The sequence below is a fragment of the Zingiber officinale genome, unplaced genomic scaffold (genome assembly GCF_018446385.1).
Source record: "Zingiber officinale cultivar Zhangliang unplaced genomic scaffold, Zo_v1.1 ctg61, whole genome shotgun sequence".
Classification (NCBI taxonomy): Eukaryota; Viridiplantae; Streptophyta; class Magnoliopsida; order Zingiberales; family Zingiberaceae; genus Zingiber; species Zingiber officinale.
The window spans coordinates 350,860-374,891 of NW_024589959.1; the positions used below are offsets into that span (position 1 = coordinate 350,860).

At 38.3% G+C, this 24,032-nt stretch overlaps 3 protein-coding genes and 1 pseudogene across 5 annotated transcripts; 2 read left to right on the plus strand and 2 right to left on the minus strand.

Annotated features, from left to right (window-relative positions):
• Positions 1-848: 848 nt before the first annotated feature.
• Positions 849-8,040, plus strand: LOC122037537. 3 transcript variants are annotated; one of them, XM_042597045.1, is made up of 5 exons: positions 849-1,100; positions 5,349-5,429; positions 6,301-6,394; positions 6,468-6,572; positions 7,490-8,040. In XM_042597045.1, exons 1-5 carry the CDS (start codon positions 952-954, stop codon positions 7,757-7,759), a joined length of 699 nt encoding a protein of 232 aa, XP_042452979.1. In that variant the 5' UTR covers positions 849-951; the 3' UTR covers positions 7,760-8,040. The 3 variants fall into 3 exon arrangements, with proteins under 3 accessions (XP_042452979.1, XP_042452980.1, XP_042452981.1); XM_042597047.1 differs by lacking the exon at positions 5,349-5,429 and adding an exon at positions 1,335-1,438 and having other exon boundaries at positions 960-1,100; XM_042597046.1 differs by lacking the exon at positions 5,349-5,429 and having other exon boundaries at positions 853-1,100.
• Positions 8,041-8,093: 53 nt separating this feature from the next.
• On the minus strand, positions 8,094-9,754 carry LOC122037538 (late embryogenesis abundant protein At3g53040). The gene is made up of 3 exons (XM_042597048.1): positions 8,820-9,754; positions 8,623-8,750; positions 8,094-8,528 (listed from the first exon to the last, which is right to left on the minus strand). Exons 1-3 carry the CDS (start codon positions 9,663-9,665, stop codon positions 8,231-8,233), a joined length of 1,272 nt encoding a protein of 423 aa, XP_042452982.1. The 5' UTR covers positions 9,666-9,754; the 3' UTR covers positions 8,094-8,230.
• A 3,084-nt stretch (positions 9,755-12,838) lies between these two features.
• LOC122037526 lies at positions 12,839-16,612 on the plus strand (annotated as a pseudogene).
• Positions 16,613-16,900: 288 nt separating this feature from the next.
• LOC122037527 (heat shock protein 90-5, chloroplastic-like) lies at positions 16,901-18,211 on the minus strand. The gene is made up of 3 exons (XM_042597036.1): positions 18,184-18,211; positions 17,404-17,495; positions 16,901-17,223 (listed from the first exon to the last, which is right to left on the minus strand). The coding sequence occupies exons 1-3, from the start codon at positions 18,209-18,211 to the stop codon at positions 17,017-17,019; spliced, it is 327 nt and encodes a 108-aa protein (XP_042452970.1). The 3' UTR covers positions 16,901-17,016.
• Positions 18,212-24,032: the final 5,821 nt, after the last annotated feature.

Genomic DNA, 24,032 nt, shown 5'->3' on the forward strand with positions numbered 1-24,032 from the left:
TGTTAAGATATGATGTCAGAGACATTTTCTTAACAGGTTCTTTCATAGGACAAATTAAAGAATGTGCCCACGTCTCGAAAAGAATGCACGTCACTCACCAGGTCATTCTATAAAGGAGAGTTCATATACCGACTGATGTACGCATTATTCATTATTCACGCATGTGTCTATTGTTGCTCCGTCTTTTTTCTTTTTTTCCAGTGACTGACTTAAATGTCAGAGAGTCAATACCGGGACTCTTTTCCTGACTTGGTACTGATGTTTTCTATGTTGTAGAGTAGAACAATACCTATATCCAGTCAATATAGCAGTCACATGTCCAATTTATCATCTCCATAATTTTCGGATAGCATCATTTAAAATGATTAAATATATATAATTATCCTATCTAAGTATGATTACACATTTTTTAGTTGTGAAATAATATGATTGTGGCTCACTTTAGTCAACCAGTGAGTGTGATGTGTATATTTATTTATGGATTAATACATATTTATATTTTAAATAAAAAAATTCAATAATAATACAATCAAAGTGTCAAAATGTGACTTGATGATTGTATCCAACTGAGACTGATTTGGTTTGAGCCATCCATCTATAGTAAAGCATTTTGGCTGCCGAGCATATATTATATGCCTAATACATAATTTTCTTAACTCCTTATGGTATAACCAACAAATCTAATATAATATACAAGCAATATCTTAAAATTTCCTACGTATAATTCTACGTATTACCATTTGATATCGATTAAAATAATTTAAATAAAAATTATTAAATTTATTTTGGTTTTTAAGTATTAATAAATTATTATTTTTAATCCGGCTCAGTCATCATGGGCTGTGGGCTTGACACCTCTAATCCGATCCGAATTTATGCGATGAAGTGCCAAGAACACGAGGACCGACGGGAGGAGAGGGCGAACGAGGAAAGGCGACAATAGGGCGGACGATGGAAACTTGTGAGAGGGATTTGATCGAAGGGATCGAATCCATGGAGGTTGACGAGCGAAGAACGCGCTCGGCCAGGATCGTCGACCTACTTCGGAGCTTCCTCGGCGTCCAACAGAGGAGGGCCGAAGCTTATGCCAAGCTTCGAAGGTACCATTCTAACCGAAGCTAAAGGGTTGGAAATTTCTCTAGCATTATTATATTCCGATGGTATACGGTATTGGTTTTCTGGAATATGGAATTGATATTTGACTCAGAAAAATGGAAAACTTTAATGAATGAAGCACGAAGTAGGTATAGACGTGCTTTGTTTTGCGGCTTAAATATTGAGTTTGAATATACAGTCCCTATTTTTTTTTGTTAAAAATGGATTTGAACTTGTAGATGAACCGTGGTTGCTTTTGCCTGAAATATTCAATTAGCCGAGAGTTGTGTGTTCGAATACAGATGCTATGGGGGTGTGACTTGGTTGTGCATGACAAGGATTTGTAAGATCAAGTTTCTTATGCAAGCAAGTCTGAATTATTGTTCATTTTCTTCGTTTTGAACTTAACGTTTATGTTCCTCCTTAATGACTTTACTCGCACGTTCCATTGCATGCCTTTACATGAAGAAAGGACAGTAAGTGAGTGTTATATTAGAAATGCCATTTTTTTGTTCAGATTCAACTCTCTTTTTTTTTTTTGGTAAGATAAAGTGGCGAGCAAGCTCACCACAGGTTGCATTCGCATTAGTGGTTGAATGCATCTGAAAGAAAAACTTACTCAGCAAATGAGTCTGGTGTTCAAGGAGATACAAGAAAAGGCTAAAAAATGAGCAATATGCAAGAAGAAGGGACTAATGCAACAGATTCAATGACAATGTAGCATTATAAAGAGGAAGAGTCGTTTTGTAATCGGGATTGTTTTTCTCTTCTATTCATAACAACATGAAGTTGCCATGAAATAAAGCACTCAACCATGTATCAAGCGCTGTGGCAGTAGTCCCCTGGGCTTCAAAACTAATCTTATTTCTTTCTCCAGAAAACTGGATCCACCCTTGGCATATAGTTTTGAATACAATTCCTTTGTGCCTTTGATGTTTCATTGACTTTCTCCTTGAAAAACATTTCAAAATATTTGGAAATCATAATGCTATGAAGAGTGCCAATAACATTCCAGCCGATAAGTGCTGTTTGACCTGACTTGAATAGGTGTATGACAGATTTTAAGCTGTTATGGCAGAAGACATATGAAGCATCAGAGATGTTTTCATCTGTGATTTAACCTTTCCTTAGTACTGATACTTTTGTGCATAATGATTCAGGAGAGGATCCTAACTTTGTTTGCAAGAAAACAAAGCTAGATGAAAGAGGAAAAGTGATATTTGATTCAACCAAAAAATAAGATCTAATAGTCACTTTCAACTGTGAAAATCCCATTACTGCTCCACCTTTAATGAATGTGACCCTGTATTTTATCATTCAGCTTGATGTTAGACAAATAGTTATCAAAGCTTGATATCCCTAAGGAAGACGCTGTACAATCTTAGCTCCAGGTCAAACCTGTAAAGTTGTAAACATGCAAGCAGGACCATTTTGTAGGCAAGTGTAATTCGTTATTCGTTCATAAGGACATGCTGTTCACTGCATATTTTATGAAAGTATTATTCATTTTGTAAGCATCTTTTCTCCTTCTAATCGAACATTCTTTTAGTGACTAGTGTTCCTCGCGTTGAAAACTTTGTATCTTGTATTAAAGAAATAAAATTCTCTTACTGAGAGCAGGACAGCAGGTTCTTTCAGATATAGGACCATTTTGAATTTGGGACAACTTCTGACAAGGAATGATTTTGCGTATCAGTGAAATTTAGTGCGAATCTCCATTAGAGGTGGATTAGTGTGGCCATCTAGTGCAAACCAAGGTTTGGTTTTATAATTTCAGATTGACAATGCTTAGGCCACCTGCCTGTATGGTTCTAGTAACTTAGCTCCATTGATAAGGTATTTTGGGATAAAGTTCCTTCACCAGTGTGTCAGAGGAAGTTAGCTCTGATTTGATCAATGCTGTGAATTACTCAACTAGGCAGCTGAAAAACACTTATTTGTTAGTCAAGTTGGATGCCTAGGTATGAAATATAAGGTTTACAAGATGAGCAATTGAATCTGCTAGCCAAGTAACCCTCCTTTTCTTACATTCCTTCCCATGTATAATAGCGGTCTTGTTGAAATTTATGCTGAGATTGCTAAACATTCCATGTTCCTCCAGCAGTATTCTCAAAATGCAATTTTTACTCAGTTTTGGAAAAATGTAAATTGTGAACAACATATTGTACTACACAACAATTGAAATCCAACATAGTATAGAAATCTATGTATCGCGCCATTTAAATTGTGTATTTGCAGGATTCTGTGGATGAGTGCTGTGAGGGGGATGAACGACATGGGTGATAAAGGATCACTTTTCCATAAACTGCTTTTGTTTTTGAACCATTTTCTTAGCTGTCGTTTACCAACACTGCAATATCTCCCATATTGATGAGGATCTTCATCCAATGTGTCCAGTGCTGTGGGAAACCTTGCATCCAATATCAGCTTTGATAACTTCCCTTGTGCCAACAAAAATTCACTGTTGAATTCATTAACCCATTGGATTGAAGCTTCCCTAGTTCTTCAGCTGCATTTTCAATCTCCATTTCAGTAAAATGGGCTACAAGGTCAGTTTCAGAATAAGCCTCCTGTAATTGGTGGTTAGTTCACAATTCTGAACAGTCTAGTATCTCTTTGAAGTAGGTTGTGAGGGTTTCAAATATTTGCCCAAAATCCATTTTTAAATCCCTGTCATTTTTCAAGCTCACAATTTCTACTTTTCTCTTCCTATCAAAAGCTAGAAGGGGAGCCTTGACACAACGGTAAAGTTGTTGCCATGTGACCAAAAGGTCACGGGTTCGAATCCTGGAAACAGCCTCTTGCAAAAAGCAAGGTAAGGTTGCGTACAATGGATCCTTCCCCGGTACACCGCATGGCGGGAGCTTCGTGCACCGGGCTGCTTTTTTTTTTTTCTTCCTATCAAAAGCTAGCTTCTACAGAAGTAGCTCATGCATTCATCACTCAGACACCTTCACCTTGTTTTGTCTCTGTTGCCAGTGTGCAGCTTTCACGCAGTCTACCATCAAGTTGAGCTTTTGAAGTTTTTAACTCATGGAGTTTGATGTCCATCAAGGATCTAGTAACACAAATTGCCTCAAAATTATTGAGTTTGTTGTTGATCGCTCTCATTCTGCTTCAATCCCATTCGAAGCTGTATATTCCGACTCTTGAGATTGTTTATGAAGTTTTTAACTCATGGAGTTTGATGTCCATCAAGGATCTAGTAACACAAATTGCCTCTAAATTATTGAGTTTGTTGTTGATCGCTCTCATTCTGCTTCAATCCCATTCGAAGCTGTATATTCCGACTCTTGAGATTGTTTATGAGATTCCTGAATTTAACAAACCAAGCTGCCTCTGAATTTGATTTTTGAAGGGGAGCTTCATGCATCGGGCTGTCATTTTTTTTTTTTTTTGATTACTAGTATTCCATAACAAACTATGGAAAACCTAAACCATTTGTTTTCACCTCTAGGGAGCAAGAAGTCTATTGGACGAAGCTTCTTTTTTAAAAAAGCAGTGATATATGTTTTTTTGTGTTCACTATTGGAACATATCCAATTGTTGAATTGAATCCAATAGCCAATCCTTTAAAGAGGCCTTCAGATTCAAGAAGCCAATTGTAGATATCCTTTCTGCATGACATCTAACATTAAATATCTTCTCCTTTTGTGTTTTGTTTCCTTGAAGCAAAATGAAATGACATTTGTGGTTTAAAGCAAGATTTGCTAATGGCCAGCTATTTTGAGATCCAACAAACACCTTATATAATCCACTATATGTTAGTATATCATTCTGGATGAGTAGTCATGGGAGCAATAGTGATATCCCATACCAGGAGTCAATAACCAGAAGTTGGGTTTTTTGGTCTACCACAATGTTATTGGTTGAAGCAGGATCCAGATCTAGCAGACGAGATAACTTGATTAATAGCATCATCTAACCAGGGGAGACTATCAGCTTCAGACTTACGTTTTGCAGTTGTATCCATGCCAGAAGTGAAAACTTCATCAAATTTCTCCTTGTGAGTTGGTAAGTTGAACAAGTGTGAGAAGAGGGAGGTTACCAAAACCAAAAGGTTTACGTGCCAGACCCTTTGGTTGATTTACCTATATGAGATCAACAGTTGAAGCAAAAGGGGTTTTCTTTTTATTTTGAATAATTTTTTGAAGCACAGTTTCCTACTTTTTGGAAACCAGTTAGAAAAATCTAGCTCATTTGCCCGGTCAAAGTCCAATATAATGCTTACAGAATCATACAAATCTCTTCAGGTACATATGCGATCACCAAACAGGAAATCTGCAGAGTGTCTTCATTGAGCATGCTTTGCCTAGGAATAGAAGTATGAGAAGGTTAGAAAGTTGTGTATTCCTCATTCAGTTTGTTAGATTTAGAGTTTCCATCTTCTGTAGTGATTCTATTCCTTGTCCTGGATGTTACCTGTGACCTCCCTCGATGGAGACTCGGAGCTGACTGCAGAGGCAATCAGAGAAAACCTTTCACACCAAATTACTAGTGTTGATTCAGTCTGCTGGTTAGATTTAGAGTTCCCATTGTAGGCATTTCTTTAGCGATCATTGTCCTCAGCAGCCAGCATTACCTGTGGCGTTCCTCGTCAAGTTAAGCACAGATGGTTAACATTAAAGAAAACCTTCCTCCCCATTCTAGTACATAAAATGCTGGCATTTTATTGGCAGGAGTAGACGTGATATATTGCATAAGGTGAACAGTCTGATGGGGGGACGAGAAATCCTTGCTTGCGTTAAAATCTCAGAGTAAATTTTGTAAACATACCCGTCATATGCATTCCGTAAATTTTGTAAGCAAACCCGTCATATGCATTCCAGAATGCAAATGGGTGCTTTGCATTGCATTTTTAATCTCAGGCAAATATAAGACGTAGAAAGACTGGTTCTCCTGACTGACCAATGAGCCTCACAAACTAACCAGCCGCTGCAGACATCCCATAGAATGACAGGAGTCTGATCAATCTTATACAATCCAACGATTGATCAATAGCGCAGGTAATCCACCGAGAAAAAAAAAATCAGGCTTCCACATTGTATTGTTGGATTGTTTGCCTTTTCATATTCCATTTTCATTGGCATACAAAAAACATTCTCGATGCTAGAAATTTATCCCAATATTACTGTTGGATTGTTTGCTTTTTCACTTGTTGGAGATGTCTATTCTTGTCAAAAATTGATTTGAATTTTCATCCAGTGGTTTTATGGATTATCTGAGCAATGGAGGAGAGTTGGCCTTCCAGCAGCTCTGCAAGGAGATAACAGTGGAGTTCAATGATTGTTCAAAACAAGTATAAAAATGTTCTATGGTTGATTATCAAATTTGTTTCTAAATATCCAATGTTGATTTTTTTTTTTCTTCAGGTTCTTGAAATGGAATCATTACTTAAGATGCCAGATCTAAACCGTGAGGATCTTGCTGCTCTTCTGAAAGCTGTCCAGGCTCAGGAAAAACAGAAACTGCATTTTGTATGCTGTGTTTGCCACATGTTCCTTTAACTGTATATTCGTTATTCCAATTTTTTTTCCTGATCGCAGCCAAACATGTCATACCTCCTTCACCTAACCTTTACATTTTTTGTTTTCTCTAGCTACCTATCACTTATTGTAGACTATCCAACTTGTTTAGAATACTTTCCGGGAATTATTGTTAACTGCTGACCTGAGAATAAGTGTGAAAGTTGTTTTGTGATTATTGTACGCAACAGGATGCGATGTTGAAGAAAGAGTTTCCTGTATATGAGGGAACCCAGTGGACAAGAACATGAGCCTGAAATTAGAAGACAGCTTTACTCTGGTTTGAATGATGAAGAATTTAAGGAGTTTTTTTTCTAGAACTCGGTCCTGTTCTTTGAAGCATAACCCGAATAACAATTCTGGATTAGTATAATATGGATTTATAGATCACAGTGATTAACAATTCCATCTAGTAGCTTTAAATATTCAAAATTTTAGTTAGGGGGAATGAATCTTGCCTCTAAAGCTTTAAATGTTGATTTCATACTTGTAATCTGTAAGCTTTGATTAGAGTTTATCCTGCAGACATTTCTTGATCCCATCTTATTACAAGTGTTTAGCATGGCTTGCTCAGCAGCATAATTAGATTGATTGAAAATTTGAATTTCTGTAAACTCGACAAACTCAAAGAAATTAGTTAACCAGATGCCTCTTTAAGTAGTTTTGTTTAATTTAATCCTGGAGATTCTGATCTCAAAAACCCATATACTGTTGCTTGCAAAAAGTTAACTTAGTTACAACAATGCTGATTCTTCATTTTCCTTTTTCCTGACTACAAATTTACAATTAGTTGAAAGGCAATGTCTCAGCGGTTACTGATATTCTACTAGTTTTTTCGCTTTCCTGATGCCTCTTCACTTTGTTGCCAGACTGCAAGGATACAGATATTAAAGAAGGCAGGCCGACCATCTGAACGGCTGGTGAGCCATGAGAATTGCAGGTACCAGAGTTCAACCCAACACGAATGTGTTCATCTCCAGGAGATCACTGAAGCTGCTGGAACTGAAGATGCAGAAGCTGATGCCGCATATGACGGTGCACTCAAGGAGGCCATCTGCGGCATGCAGGATACAGTGACCACCATTAACGAACACTTGGAGGAGGTGCGCTACGAGATTGAGGCACTTGAATCAGAATAGCCACTGACCTCAATGCACAGATGACTAGTCCTTCGGTAGAACAAAATTCCAGTTGCCTTTAGTCATCTTTTAGTGTTGATTTCTCTTCCAAAAATAGCAACAGATACAAGTAATGTTCAAGTCAGAAAATGGTCGCTTCTATTGATAATGTGAAGTCGTAGATGGAAAAAAAATATTATTCTTGATAATTTTTTTTGCATGTGCCGGACACTGGAGATCTGATACTCCTTTTTTGGTGCTTCCTTAAATCCTTCAGTTCATTCTTCTGCTTCATTCCCTTAGTTTTTTGGAATTTGGATACTTTGTTGAAATAAAATGCGTACTACAACTTGAGTCGATTGGAAAGATCCTATGAGGATCTCTTATTATTTTGTTGAGTCGAAGTGCGCAACAAAAACTGGATTTTATTATCTTACACGTCCAAAGAAAAGGAAAAAACAGGCAACGGCGCGTGCAACGTTAACAAAGCGATCACTTCCCATGTCTCCCGTCGTGGAGCGCCGGCGGTCCCGTCCCCTCTTCGCCCAACTTCCCCACGTCATTGAACCACTGCCCCGTCGACTGGTCCGCCTCTTTCACTCGCACCATTACATCGTCGTCCCTTTCCTTTACCGCCGGACAGACTACCGTCGCGTCTTCTTTCTTCACCGGCTCTCGCCGCTCCTCCTCCTCCTCCTCCTCCTTGGATAACGAAAGCTTATCCTTGATCGACTCGGCCACGCTCCCTATTGCGCTGACCAGCCCACCTCCGCTCTCTTTCTCCTGCCCCCTGCACATTTAAATCAAATCAAAATTTGACAAACAATTTACTTACGAACTCTCTAGAAAATATTTAAAGCTGATGTTGCCCGGGAATTGCATACTCGTGCACCGACCGCCGCCGCTCCTCTTCTTCTCTTTCCCTTTCTTCCTCTTCCTTTTCGCGGCGTGCCTCTCGCTTGGCCTCTTCCATTTTCTCCCTCGCCTTGTCCTCTGCCTCCGCCAACTTCTCCTGAAGCACATAAAGAATAAGATTATATACGCATTGCTTCACTTTGCGTAGAGTAGTATCAATACCTACCTTCGTCACTTCCCCTGTTCCTGCTAAGTAATCTCGTGCTTTGCGAGCGGCATCAGCCGCGGCGTCCTTGTACTCCTCCAGTTTCTGCTTGGCAGACTCTGCCGCCTCCTTTGTCATCTCAGTAGCCGTGTCCTTGGTTTCCCTTGTCTTGTCAGCTGCTTGCGACGTCGTCTTGTCGGTCTTCTCCGCTACAGAGTCCTTGGTCTCCCTCGCCTTCTCAGCCGCCTGCCTTCCCCTCTCCTCTGCCGACTCCTTGTACTCCCCCGCCTTCTCGCCGGTAGTGTCTCTTGCCTCCCTTGCCTTCTCGGATATGTAATCTTTGTACTCCGCCGCCTTCCCCACCATCTGGTTCTTCGCCTCCTTAGCCGTGTTGACTGCCGAGTCCTTGTACTCCCCCATCTTCTCCTTCGCCGCCTCTGTTTTCTGTGCAGCAGCGTCCTTCATCTCTCTCGCCTTCTCCTCCGTCGAATCCTTAGTCTCCTTGGTCTTTTCCCAGGCGGCGTCTTTCGTCTTGCCCGCCTTCTCCACCGCCGAATCCTTAGTCTCCTTGGCCTTTCCCAAGGCGGCGTCCCTGGTCTCCCCTGCCTTCTCCGCAGTCTTCTCCGAGGCTTCCTGAGTCCTCCCGGTGATCGCGCCGAAGAGGGACTTAGTTCCCTCCTTGAGGCTCTCTAGGACACCACCGCGGCGCTCCTCGGCGGTCTGGCCGTGCTGCTGCGTCTGTAAAAGCAACTCCTCGCGCTCGAGATCAGCCCGGCGCCGCTGCTCGCGATCGCTGCGGCTGGCAGAGAGCTCGTCCGCAGCCTTCCTAGCCTCCGCCTCAGCCCGCTCCTCTCGCCTCGACGCCATGGCGACAAACTGCTTGATGATTGATCTACTCTCACTAAGCCAAAAATCGCACAAAATAGTTCCGCAAAATCCAACTGTATCGTGTCTTCCCGAGTTCGAAGTTGCGTTATATAGCAGTGACGGGGGAGGAGAGGAAGATTCAATATACAGAAGAGCGGTAGTACGTGGAAGTGTGCATGGCTGCGTCGTGGGAAGGCAAGAACAGAGATTGTAACACGTCGTCTGGCAAGATTGACACGTGCATGTTTGTTTCGTCAACGGTCAGCATAGATGGAGTTGAAATGCGACACGTAAGAGAAGAACTAGTAAGACTCCGGACATCTGTCGGCTTTGTCTTTATATTATTAGCATGGTCGGTGGGAGACCAATTTCTAACGAATATAAATATGATGGGGTGACAAGAGGGTCCCATTCTGCAGAGGATAACAACCATTATATAGATCAAAATCAACGGGGAGGTGTGGACAGAGGAGACGATGTGCAGATGTCGGGCCGAATGGTTACCTCGCTCGGCCAGACAGTATGTCTCGACATTGATAAAACGGAACTTCGATCGAGCGGATTGATAAAGCGGAACTTCGATCGAGCGGATGTGACACAAGCACAGGGAAATTACAGTCGAGCAAACAAGACATAGGAACGACGGAGTTACGGTCGAGCGGACACATGCACAGGAGTAGCGGAACTTTGATCGAGCGGATGTGACACAAGCACAGGGAAATTACAGTCGAGCAAACAAGACATAGGAACGACGGAGTTACGGTCGAGCGGACACATGCACAGGAGTAGCGGAACTTCGATCGAGCGGATGTGACACAAGCACAGGGAAATTACAGTCGAGCAAACAAGACATAGGAACGACGGAGTTACGGTCGAGCGGACACATGCACAGGAGTAGCGAAGCTCCGTATGAGCGGACGAGACATAGGAGCAACAAAATTCTGGCCGAGCAGCCAACCCGCTCGACCTAGCAGTATACTCCCTCTGATATCCATCGACATCTTTTTGGGAGTTAGTACCGTTGACACCGGGCATAGATAACCAAAAGATCGTACGACGGAAGATTTCACTGTCACTTCATAGATATGCTCGGCTCGTTAAGGTACTGTGTTAGTGACACTTTACTAACAAGTCTTTTCAGGAAAAACTTTGGAAAGCTGCTTGCCTTGGGCAGCATGCACGTGCACTACAAAAGCTCTATATAAAGGGGGTTCAAGAATTAGCGGAGATACGTGATACGCGATAGACACTGTTCTCACTACTGTTTATTTTTGTTGTTCCGCCTTCTACTTTATCGGCGGTGATTAACTTGAGCGTCGGAGGGTCAATACCGGGGAGCTTGGCACTAACATAATCCATATTATAAGTCGGAGCGGAGTCTATAGACGGTGAATGAGAACACCACATCCCCATATTTCTATTTCATCCATTTTCGGACCAGATCAAAATTTTTGAAGAAACAATTTATCCAGTGATTAATTACAAACTGACTTTATGATTTAAAAGGATTATGATAGATTAAATAAATATTTATCACCTACGACAAAAAGTAAAAGAATCTATGAATTTCAAAGTCCTATATGTCCAGAGTGTTTTACAAAAATATTTTTTCATAAATTTTTTTTACTAAAGTATTTGATGACCTTATATTACTCATTTTAAATGAAAATAAAGGAGTTTAAGAATTTCTTAATTTTATCTTGATAGGTGAGAGAATATATTAAAGTGTCTTACAAAGAGTGCTCTTGCAATTTGTAAAGCACCTTAAATGGTCCCAAATCAATTAATTTTATTAAAAATTATCATATTCCCATTTTATGATAATCTTAATTACAACAATATAGTATCTTTCTATGAAAATAAAAGGAGCTATTTTTTTATTGAATAATGAATGATCATTACGATGATTGTGAAGAGTAGGTTGACGGTCTCTTAATTCATCTTAACTTGAAAATATTTTTATTTTATAGTTCTCTCTGGGAGATATTAATTTAGTTGTCTAAATAATTAAGTTTCAGCATTGACAAAAAAATAAAAAGAAAGAAAATATTATAATTATATATATTCAAAGATATATATTTTAGTTTCTTCGAATTAATCATCTTTGGCCATTTCGTTCTCCAACAGTTTGTCTTCTATGCTTATTTTATTTCGATCAGAAATAATTGAATAAGACTCTGATGGTAGCTGAAGAAATGGTCCTAGCCATTTTACTTAGAAGTTTAATTAATTAATCCACATTACAAAACAAATTATAAAAGAGAAATGATATATATCTCGAATCTTCATCTCGAATTCCTATCTCGACTCATGTGGCCTCCAGCCTGGACATTTCCACATCAGCACAAATTTTCTCTCCGCCCGCCTCTTCTCCATCTCGAACTCTATTTTCTCTTCTCTCCACTTACCTAAACCCTAAGAGCTCTCTCCGCTCTCCGCCCCATCGTGTCTCTCCGCTCTCCTCCCCCATCCAACGCTCTCTCGTCGCGCTTCGCCCCATCCAACGCGATCTCGTCGCTCTTCGCGCTTCGATCTCCGCTCTCCCCATCTCGAACGCTCGGCCCCAAGGCAACCTAGATTCTTCCCCTCGCCCCCGCCCTGCCCGAAATCTGTCCTGAGGCCAGGTATCAGGTATTACTTAGCCGATTTTACGATTTTTGTGATTTCTTTTTGTCCAAATCAACTTGCTTCGATTTTGATCTTCATTTTCCTCGATGTTCTTCTGTTTAGTTGCTCTGCTCACCTCAGGATAACTGCTAGGTTCGACTCTCCTTGCAAACAAGACTAGACTGTGGCACAATCCGATCAGTGGTTTGATTCTATCTCGGTCAGACTTAGTAAATTTTTTAGATTTTTTTTTTGAGTATTGTGAGGGGGCTGCTGTATCGCATGTGCCTAACACGATAAAGGGGGAAGACTTTCATTTTACAGTCACGGTCACTTTACAGATAAACTAGAAGATCTAGGATTGAGTTGTCGGGGTTCTCCTATGAATAAGACTCTTTTCCTTATTTGATTTCAACTCCCTCCTTTATTTTATGGAAGAAAATTCCTTGCTAATTTCACTGGATACTTCACTTTTTGAATCTATTTTCTATTTTTTTATATAAAAAAAAATGTAGGTGAATACTTATCTGCCTTCTATTTTGAATAAATGTAGGTGAAAAATAGTCATGGAACAAGGAAAAAGTGATTCAAATGAGGTAAATGATAACAACGAGAATGTGCATCAAGACCTATCTCCGTCTAGTTTAAATGAAGTCATGATTCCTAAGATTGGAATGACTTTTTTTTCTGAAGATGAAGTTCGTAATTTTTATAAATCCTATGCTCAGAATGTTGGTTTCGGTATTTCCAAATTAGGTGGAAAGAAGGGAGATGATGGAAAGCAAAAATATTTTTGTTTTGGATGTGCCAAAAGTGGTAAAACAGTATCTCAAGGAAAAATGCTTTGTACCCTAGACCTTCTACTAAGACGAATTGCAAAGCTAAGATTAATGTTGTTATTCGGAATGATGATAACTTTGTGATAAATAGTGTATCTCTTGAACATAATCATGTCTTGAGCCCGGGAAAGTCACGACATTTTAGATGTAATAAATTATTGGATTCAACTACAAAGAGGAAACTTGAATTAAATGATCAAGCAGGAATAACTTTAAGTAAAAGTTTTCATTCATTGGTAGTTGAGGCTGGAGGCTATGAGAATTTGTCATTTGATGAGAGAAAGTGTAGGAATTTTATTTCAGAAGCTAGAAGGTTGAGGTTAGGGGATGGAGATGTTGAAGCCTTGAGTAATTATTTTTGTCGCATGCAAAGTCGGAACTCAAACTTCTTTTATGTGCTTGATTTAGATGAAGAATCTCGAATAAGAAATATTTTTTGGGCAGATGCAAGATGTAGGGCTGCATATGATTACTTTTCTGATGTCGTGACTTTTGATACAACTTATTTAACTAATAGTTATGACATGCCATTTGCTCCTTTTGATGGGGTGAATCATCATGGTCAATCCATTTTGCTTGGATGTGGATTATTATCAAGCGAAGATTCAGAAACATTCATATGGTTGTTCAAATCTTGGCTGACATGTATGCTTGGACGTGCTCCAAAGGCCATAATCACAGACCAATGTCGTGCCATGGCAATTGCTATTGAAGAGATATTTCCGAATTCTCATCATCGTTTGTGTCTTTGGCATATAATGAAAAAACTACCAGCAAAGTTAGGTGGTCATGCTCAATATAAAATGATAAAGAAACAATTGAAGAATATTGTTTACAACTCGCTTACTGTTGATGAATGTGATGAGAGATGGATGACAATGATTGAGCATTTTAATTTGGAGAACAATGACTGGTTGAAATCTTTGTATGAACAACGGAATAAATGGATACCTGTGTACGTCAAAGATAAGTTTTGGGCAGGTATGTCCACATCTCAAAGGAGTGAAAGTATGAATGCTTTTTTTGATGAATATGTTCATTCCAAAACTTCTTTGAAGCAATTTGTTGAACAGTATGATAATGCTCTGAAAAAGAAGATTGAAAAAGAAAAACATTTGGATTTTGGTTCATTTAATTCAATGATACCAGTAATTACTGGTTATCCTATTGAAAGACAATTTCAAAGTTTCTACACTAACAACTTATTTAAGTTGTTCCAAGATGAGATAAGAGGGTTGATGTTTTGCAATACCTCACTAGTGAGGCAAGAAGGGGTTGCTTTTATATTTGAAGTGGTAGAAACTTTGTTGGGAAAAAATGGAGACCCTATAAGAGATGCTTCCTTCAGGGTACACTATACCGAGTTAGATTGTCAAGTTAAGTGTCTATGCCATCTTTTTGAGTTTCGTGGAATTTTATGTAGGCATGTGATCTCTGTATTGATACGAATGAAGGTGATTGAGGTTCCTATGAATTATATTATGGATCGATGGCGCAAAGATATTAAGCGTGGTTATCAAAGTATCACTAATATTTATGATGAATATGTTTGTGATGAAGAAAGACATCGGTATAATATTCTCACTCCATTGATACAAGAGGTTCAACAACTTGGAGCAAATAATGATGACAGTTGTTCTATTTTGGTTAAAATCTTAAAAGATGCGAAGGAAAAATTGATTGCTATTCAGACAGATCATTCAAGGGCGGACCAACTGAAAGAAGCATCTACATCGAGTTCAAAAACAATACACTCTCCATTAAAAGTACGATCTCGAGGTCGTCCACCCACAAAGAGGAAACAATCTAAGATTGAACAAATTGTGAAGAAATCAGTTGCAAAGGCCAGAAAAAAGGTATGTTTTATTATGTTTTAAGCGATAGAGGATTATTGTTCGGTACCTATAAGATAACTTTTGCTTGATATACTTTGTTGTAGTCAAATATCTCTATTTACTATTTATAGGGTTCTTTGTTGGATACAATTTCAGGTGATTAATTCTGTGACAACTAGCCAAGGAACATCATAATATGCGTTTCTTAAAATATGATGTCAAAGCAAAGGTTAGTCCCTATAATTTGTCCAAATTGTTAATAACGTTTGTACAATATTAAGTAGTGTGATTCACTTCATCTGTCATCAGTAAATTAGGTTATTTTCTTGAGATGTTGTCAATACACTGCTATGTTGTCACAAATATTATTGAAAGTTAATAGGAGGATTCTCTGGATCATTTTTTGTGCTATTCCTTTTTGCCATTTTGGTTTACATGAATGACATTCCATCCCCAGTGACTTTTCCAGCCGTCTTCTTTTGCATGTTGGCACACAGAATTTTCAGCTACGAAGAATGGTTGTTTCTCTTTTAGCTTGGGCATTCCTCTCAATTGGATATCTTCTAACTAGTAACAAAATTTTTCGGATAACAAATTAACTGGATCAATTGAAACTGATGAAGAAATGATAAAGTCTTTGGTCACGCTTGGACATTGCAAAGATAACACTACAACTAAAACAGTCAAAACTATCAAGTTGGTGGTTCCCACCTTTTCTTAGTTAATTTCTCTATAATTATTTGATGATCCATCATGCTAAGCTGATTTGGTTTTCATTGATTTGCTTGCAGGTCATCGAGGGCCCAACGGTGAGTGTAGAAGAGCTCACCAACATGGAAAATGGCAAGCATGATTCCCTTGTACATTCTGATGGTGAAAAAAGATTTGAAGACTGATCTGGAGACTAAGCAGAAGCTCTGAGAGACTATATATTCTGCTTACATTCTCTCTTAGTTTGTTTCTGATGGGCCCACCTTTTTTTGCTGGTTACTAAAGACGAAGTTTTTTTTGAGAAATATGATTTGAACTTTTGTTTTGATTGAGCAGATTTGTTGTGATAATTGATGCTTATTCTCTAAAGTTTATAAGGTCATGTAATGCGAGTTCAATACTTTGTATTCTTCCTATTTCCACTCTAGTTGGTGATCATACTCTAGTTCTGTCAATTTAATATGTGAAATTCCCCTCACTTATACTTCCGGCCTTACCTTAAAGAGGGGCTTTGATAATTCTTTTTTGCACGACATTGATTGCTTAGACCTGTGAAGATCTTATATTTTGAAGACATTGATTACATTAAACCAGGATTTATTTATTTATTTGTTTTTGCAAACAGGACAGCCTGATTAATATTCTGCTATTTGAAATTTACTTTTGGTAACCTGTGAAGATTATCCATGATGAACAACTTACCAAAACCTTTTTCTCTTGCTGTGCAAAAAGCAACCCAAGGAGAAATGCTGCTTCAGGCGATGATTGGAGATTTGCCTTTGCCGCCGGCACAAAAGGACCAGTCAATGACTCTTTCAAGAGTTCACCCAAATCAAAAAGTGTCGATAGCCGTGGTAGTTCTCGATACAGTGACCCGGCCCAAAATGGTGAGACCAGTCTGAATTCTGATAGTCGACGGACACCAGACAGATTACCTCCACAACCACCACACTAAGATTCTCTACTAGGACGCTAAGTTGTGACACGAAAACACAACCTTCTCTTGTCTCTCTTGCATTTGCATTATTTGGTTCAAGTAAGAGTAGCAAAACTGATGGATCTTTTTACCCAATCTTAAATAAATAAATCACGAAAACTTCATGACCTTTGATATGAGGGGTCAAATGATCTACAATGCATTTCGTACACAAATCGATCTCATGACCTATTAAAACGATACACATACAAATACCAACAGTCAACCTTGGGGCCTTTCAGCCAACATAATGATTATACACTTCGTTCTCGCTGATCGTTATGACAAAATTAATACCCTCAACCTACACTACTCCCTTTCTCATCACCTTGGCCCCTTCTCATCACCTTTGCCTAATCCACAAATAATCTCAAGGAATCGATTTAATCCTTCCAAGGATCATCCTCTGTCCTCACTTCTGATGGTTCGACCACCTCTGCCTCTACTGTCTCAAAGCTGCCCTCAGAGCTTGTTGCCTCGGCATCAGCTTCTTCTGCTGCTCCCAGTGAGTCTGTTCTTCCCCACCTTCCACCAAGTGCAATGACCATCATCTCATAGATTTTGTTTCCCACTTCAGCAGGATTGTCAGGCTGAGGAATAAACAAAACTTGGTTATTGACGAAATTGGAGAATTTCTTTCTTAAACAAAAATTATTATATTTGATTAACCTAAAAGTCTGGATAGAGAATATCGGTATATCCACAGAAAAAATACAGGTGATATGACTTGATGAACAGATGTGAATGAAAGAGGTCGAGCTGTGACTCACAGTATAACCACTGGATATTAGTGCCGTGTCATATGGTAAATCCACGCCCCTCTTTGCTTCTGCACTGCTTGGATCATTCTTGTAGCCATGTTCTAGAACAAGCAATTTCTATTTGCCATATAGAAATAACTATTTTTGCTTCTTTCAGGCATGTTTTGGAGGGAGATATAAACTATTTTTGCTTGGATTTAACATAACACGTAATACTGCCATACAATTTCACATTCTTGCTTGGCTAAACAAGTATCAGAGATGAGAACTAAGTCCCGAAAGAAAAACAACGCTAAATAAATCATTACAAAATGTTCAAACCATTATATAACATGTTTCGCATCATCCATCTTAACTAAAAACTAATTATCCTATCACATTACAATACCAACATTAGTCAACACTAATTAACCACCTAAACTAATAAACCAATTAGCCTTCAGCTGGTTCTTACAAACATTTAATCTGTCATATTACAACAACAACATTACTCAAAACTAATTAACAAGACCGAACTAACAGAGTAATAAGGTATACGGCCAAAAGAGTCAAATTCACTATAACTAATATCCAGACCACTGATGGTACATTCCAATTTCCTAGAATATGTCCACGAGAAGCAATGTGTTCACTTCCTAACCTTGACTCTATTCTACCTAACCTTCCACGACATCTTTCACTGCTATCTTCATCAGACAAAGTATCGGCTACCACCCATTTTTGCCAACCATGTTGGCCACATCCATAATACCTCCTTCCGGGATTTTTGATCGATCTAGAAACACATACCAATGTTCTTCGTCCGCAGACTCTGCATGGTACATGTTCAAACTTCGTATTGTCGATGGAGCAGTAACTTGATGATGACATGAAATACCACCCTATTAAGCAAACGAGAATTACTTAGATTCAAATAGTTTTTAATGGTCATAGATTGTATGCTAAATCAATTCAAAAACAGAAAATAAGCAATTTTTGCATTACTGTATAAATCAGAGAAAGAACATCTCTTGAAATATTTTTGCATCTCTTGAAATACAAGAATGAGGGTTCACTTCATGGAAAGAAAAAAACCGATAGAGAAAGAACATAGAAAAAATATATCAAAAAGACATAGACTTAGAAAAGAAGTTCACTAATAGTGATGAGTAGACCATAGTTTAATTAAGGGAAGCAAAAGGGAATGGAGTTGCTAAGAGATGCCTATTAGTGCAGTACTGCCCTCTATCAAAATGACTTTTGTTTCGGTTGACTCTGCTCCAAATAAATTCTATTGATCTGATTCATAAACTTTTTAGATTACGTCTCAGTTTATTAAGCTTAAACATAATCAAACTTTGCTCTTAACTCAGTTTAATTAAGTCATTTTTGAGGTTGAATGTCCTGTGGATTGTAAAATGAAAGTCTTCCCCTTTATCGTGTTAGGCACATGCGATACAGCAGCCCCCTCACAATACTCAAAAAAAAAAAAATCTAAAAAATTTACTAAGTCTGACCGAGATAGAATCAAACCACTGACCGGATTGTGCCACAGTCTAGTCTTGTTTGCAAGGAGAGTCGAACCCAGCAGTTATCCTGAGGTGAGCCGAGCAACTAAACAGAAGAACATCGAGGAAAATGAAGATCAAAATCAAAGCAAGTTGATTTGGACAAAAAGAAATCACAAAAATCGTAAAATCGGCTAAGTAATACCTGATACCTGGCCTCAGGACAGATTTCGGGCAGGGCGGGGGCGAGGGGAAGAATCTAGGTTGCCTTGGGGCCGAGCGTTCGAGATGGGGAGAGCGGAGATCGAAGCGCGAAGAGCGACGAGATCGCGTTGGATGGGGCGAAGCGCGACGAGAGAGCGTTGGATGGGGGAGGAGAGCGGAGAGACACGATGGGGCGGAGAGCGGAGAGAGCTCTTAGGGTTTAGGGAGGCGGAGAGAAGAGAAAATAGAGTTCGAGATGGAGAAAAGGCGGGCGGAGAGAAAATTTGTGCTGATGTGGAAATGTCCAGGCTGGAGGCCACATGAGTCGAGATAGGAATTCGAGATGAAGATTCGAGATATATATCATTTCTCATTATAAAACTACATTTATTGTCCATTTTAACCTAAGGAGAAATGATATTCATCTAGAATTTTCATCTAGAAAATTCATCTAGATAGACACATAAATGATGGGACCCACCATTTCACTTTTTGTGGGCCCATCATTTATGTGTCTATCTAGATGAATTTTCTAGATGAAAATTCTAGATGAGTATCACAACTCTTAACCTAAGTGCTATGTATATTTGAGTTCTACTTGAGATATTTTGTATTATTTAAATCTATGATCATTTTATTATTTCCAATGGGAGACTATAATTATATTCTCAATCATTCTTCCTTTAAGGAATGGCCACTAATATTGAACTTTGATTATATTCACCATGCAAAGTTCATTTCCCTGAGATTTTTGCCAAACATCTTGTCACCATTGACCTCTTAAAATTTTCACCACCTAGGATTAACTCCACTATGATTTCCACCAAGTATCCAGTCACCTTTAATTTGTTTGGACTTTTACTTAGAGTTCACTCCTTTGGGAGCTCATCCGGTCACCCTTGACATGCTTAGACTTTTCATCATCTAGGGTTCACTCCCCAGGATTTCCGCTAAGCATCTGATCATCGTTGACCTGCTTGGATTTTTCGCTTAGAGTTCACTTCTCTGAGAGCCTCCACCTCTTTTGTTCAAGGCCACTATTCCACCGACATAGCTTAATCTAGACCATGACTTCCTTAGTATTTTCGGGAGCCCCCACCTCCTTCGTTCAAGGCCACTATTTTACTCACATCTTGATTTGCTTATACTTTTCACCACATAGGTTCACTCCCTCAGGATTTCCGCTAACTGTCCAGACTCCCTTGACTTGTTTGAACTTTTAGCTTAGAGTTCACTCCTTTGCGAGCCCCCACCTCCTTCGTTCAAGGCCACTATTCCACCCACATGACTCGATCTGGACCATGACTCTCCTAGTATTTCCGGGAGCTCTTTCATTCAAGGCCACTATTCCATTCACATGGCTCGATCTAGACCATGGCTCCTCTAGTATTTCCGGGAGCCCTCACCTTCTTTGTTGAAAGCCGCTATTTCATCCACATGGCTTGATCTGGACCATGACTCCCCTAGTATTTTTGGGAGTCCCCACCTCCTTCGTTTAAGGCCACTATTCCATCCACATAGCTCAATCTGAACCATAGTTTGTAGAATCACGATCCTATGCATAATCAATTTAGGGTCAGGATCAGATCGGATCGGTCGGGATCAGATCGTAGAATTGTACGATTCTACAAAAAACCCTTAAAACTTTATCATACATGATTAATAATTAGAAAAAATACCTAAAAAATTCATTTACATATAAATACATAACTAATATTGCATATATATGCAATCATTTACACTTAACACCTCATATTACATTACTATATGTACAAATTTAAATTAACTAATAATTTAATTACCATTCTCGCATAATAATAATATTTATATTTTTATATCATAAAATGAAAGAATATAAAATTTCTATCAACACAATAATAATAACACATTCAACCTCAAAAATATTTCCTTAGTTTATAAGATGATCCAATTTAAAGGCCAACAAATTACTTAACGTACATAACAAAAACTATTAAATTCTTTGATTTAAATATGAAAGTCGAAAATAATCTTCTAAAGACTGGTTGATGTCACACAATACTAGACAATAGGTATCCAAAAACTATCATTTTGGGAAAAAAATGATAGAATATTATTCATAAAAAACTAACTAAAAAATAATTAAACATATGTTTAAATAATTTAAAACCCTAACAAGATGAAAAAAAAGATAATAAAAAAAGATAAAATCTTCTAGGCCTCCGAAAAGGATTTAAATAATATTTTTTGAGTTTAAAATTGGGTGGTTAAGGATAAACTTTATAATTTATTAAAAATCTCTGAACGAGCTTTGATGTGATATATTATAGGTCTCGTTGTTCAATCCAAGTCAAAAGTTATGACCTCTCAAAACTTCCACGAATCTTGCTCTTATTCTGCTCCAATCTTGTTACGATACTACCAATTCTGTTTCGATCGTATTGATCCTATTGTAACTTACTGTACAAATTGATTCTGCCGATCCTAGATCAATTTGTGCAACTGGATCGTAGGATCGTATGATCCAGGATCATGATTTTACAAACATGGATCTGGATCATGACTTTAATACCACTTGTTAGGACTAAAAGAATTCATATATCTTTATAATGATATAATATTATTTACTTTGAGCCTAAACTCTCATGAATTTACTTTTGCGATATACTCAAAAGTCCTTATACTAATAGAGATATCTTTCTTCTTTTAAACACATAATTTTTTTTATGTATTTTTAATGTGAGACTTTGATTGTATTTCTAATATTTTGCTCCAATCGGTCTTGGAATTAATTCGTAGCGGGTGCAAAATATCGTATTAGATGTCTAACCTCTCCTATGCAAAAGGCCGCTGCACTAGGGCAAAATATCTCCCGTAATTTTTCTGCCTGTATCTTGGTGTGAGACTGACGATATTGAGCCGTTTGAGATGAGTAATTATTGGTACAATCGACTTTGAGTCAAGATTGATCATGTTGACTAAGCTTGAGTTGGCTCGAGTTTAGATTTTGATGTTTATCAATATGTGAGAGAAGTCAAGTAGATCAAAGTTGATCGAATATTTGACGATGTTGGAAGTCCAACGGGAAATTGGTAAGAGGGAAGTCCAAGTGGATCATGGAGGACTGGACACTTGGTGATCGAAAGTCCAACAGGAAGTTTACAAGGAAAAACTTCAAATAGATCATAGAGGACCAGACACTTGGTGATCTAAATTCCAATGAGAAGTTGACAAGAGGAAAATTCAAGTGGGTCACAGAGGACTGGACACTTGGTGACCGAATGTCCAATAGGAAGTTGGCAAGGGAAAAGTCCAAGTGGGCTACGGAAGACCGAACACTTGGTGATCGAAAGTCTAATGGGAAATTGGTAAGGGAAAAGTTTAAGTGGGTTAAGGAGGACCAGATACTTGAAGTCCAATGAAAAATTCATAAAATGGAAATCCAAGTGAGTTACGGAGGATCGAACATTTGGTGATCAAAATTCCATTAAAAAGTTGGTAAGGAAAAAGTCTAAGTAGATCATGGAGGACCGGACATTTCGTGATCGGAAGTCCAACAGGAAGTTGACAAGGGAAAAGTTTAAGTCATGGAGGACCAGATACTTGGTGATTAGAAGTCCACCGAGAATAGAAAGTCCCAACAAGTCACGGATGACTTTAGGGTTGGATAAAGGAACCCTAAATTTGGATTCAGAGTTTATGATTGGGCAATTGATTAGTGTAATCGATTGACGCAAAGCAATCAATCGATCCAGGGCTTATCTCAGGAGCACAATAAGGTCCAAAATCGATTGGGCTTAAGTTAATCAATTGACAGAAGTTTCATGAAGAAACAAAAGTTTATTGAATCGATTGGCCTAATTGATTCAACCTTGTCAATCGATTGACAATGCTTTTTTGAAAGGATATAAGACTTCAGAATTAATTGGCTTAATTGATTAGAAGCTGTCAATCAATTGATTTAGCCCACAAATCAATTGATAGGGCTAAAAAGAGCCCTAAGCCATAAATCCTAAAACCTAAAAGGTTTGTACGGTCGAATCTGATGTGATAATAAATTATGGATAAGGGCAATCGATTGTGAAGCATAAATCAGTCCGAAAGCAATCCTACAAAGGGGATCTCATGGAGATTTGAAGTAGATGATTCTTGGAGATTCTGAAACGAAGTGCTGATGCATTTCAATGTTAACAAGATGCATTTCCAAATAACAATAGATCACGTAAAACAAGGTTCTTCATTGTAAAGTCGTTTTCAATTGTATTTGTTTTTGTGTTTTTATTGTATTCTTGTGCTCAAACTTGTAAAATACCGCTCCACCTCAGGAAGATTTATGAGGAGGAAATCCTTAGTGGAAGCTGTGAGCAAAGAGTGACTTCTTAGATTAGTTATCTTAAGTAGATGAATACCAAATAAAATTAAAATATAATGTATGTGACATTTAAATTAATTGAAGTTTTTATTATACATTTAACGATGAGCACAATGCAAAGATATAAGAAATGATAAAAACTATTTAGCATCCCTTAGCTCGCACGATTCCTAAGAGTAACATGACTTAATTAATGAAGTCACACTAGTTGCAGATCTTAAAGCGACAAGATTTAATTATTTCATAAATTTAAATAAAAGAAGTATATATATATATATATATATATATATATGATAAAAATTAACCAGTAGTAAATCTATATGGTAAAACATGATTCATTTATCCTAATATTTTTGTAAATTCATCTAAGGAAATAAATTATAGATGACTATTAATCATTAATATAGATGACCAAATTAAAATATAAAACCATAAATCTCATTGATAAAAAAAGAAATTAATTCGACCCCGTCCCTAAAGGCACGATCCTCACCCCTCACAAGGAGTGAGGGGGGCTCACCCATGGGAATGAGGGGGGCTCACCCAGGGTCTGCAGGGCCCACCCCTCTGTGAGGGTGAGACAGTGCCCTTAGAGC

Bases quoted from the DNA above. Each gene is read 5' to 3' on its own strand.
- LOC122037537 (XM_042597045.1), top strand. From the start codon at position 952: ATGGAAACTTGTGAGAGGGATTTGATCGAAGGGATCGAATCCATGGAG. The intron at 1,101-5,348 runs GTACCATTCTAA...AAATCTCTTCAG, and splicing joins GCTTATGCCAAGCTTCGAAG to GTACATATGCGATCACCAAA. The intron at 6,573-7,489 runs GTATGCTGTGTT...CTTTGTTGCCAG, and splicing joins AAAAACAGAAACTGCATTTT to ACTGCAAGGATACAGATATT.
- LOC122037527 (XM_042597036.1), bottom strand. From the start codon at position 18,211: ATGCAGAGTCTGCGGACGAAGAACATTG. The intron at 17,496-18,183 runs GTATGTGTTTCT...TGCTTGTTCTAG, and splicing joins TCTGCGGACGAAGAACATTG to AACATGGCTACAAGAATGAT. The intron at 17,224-17,403 runs GTGAGTCACAGC...TTTATTCCTCAG, and splicing joins TAATATCCAGTGGTTATACT to CCTGACAATCCTGCTGAAGT.
- LOC122037538 (XM_042597048.1), bottom strand. From the start codon at position 9,665: ATGGCGTCGAGGCGAGAGGAGCGGGCTGAGGCGGAGGCTAGGAAGGCT. The intron at 8,751-8,819 runs GTAGGTATTGAT...TATGTGCTTCAG, and splicing joins GAACAGGGGAAGTGACGAAG to GAGAAGTTGGCGGAGGCAGA. The intron at 8,529-8,622 runs GTATGCAATTCC...TTAAATGTGCAG, and splicing joins CGGCGGCGGTCGGTGCACGA to GGGGCAGGAGAAAGAGAGCG.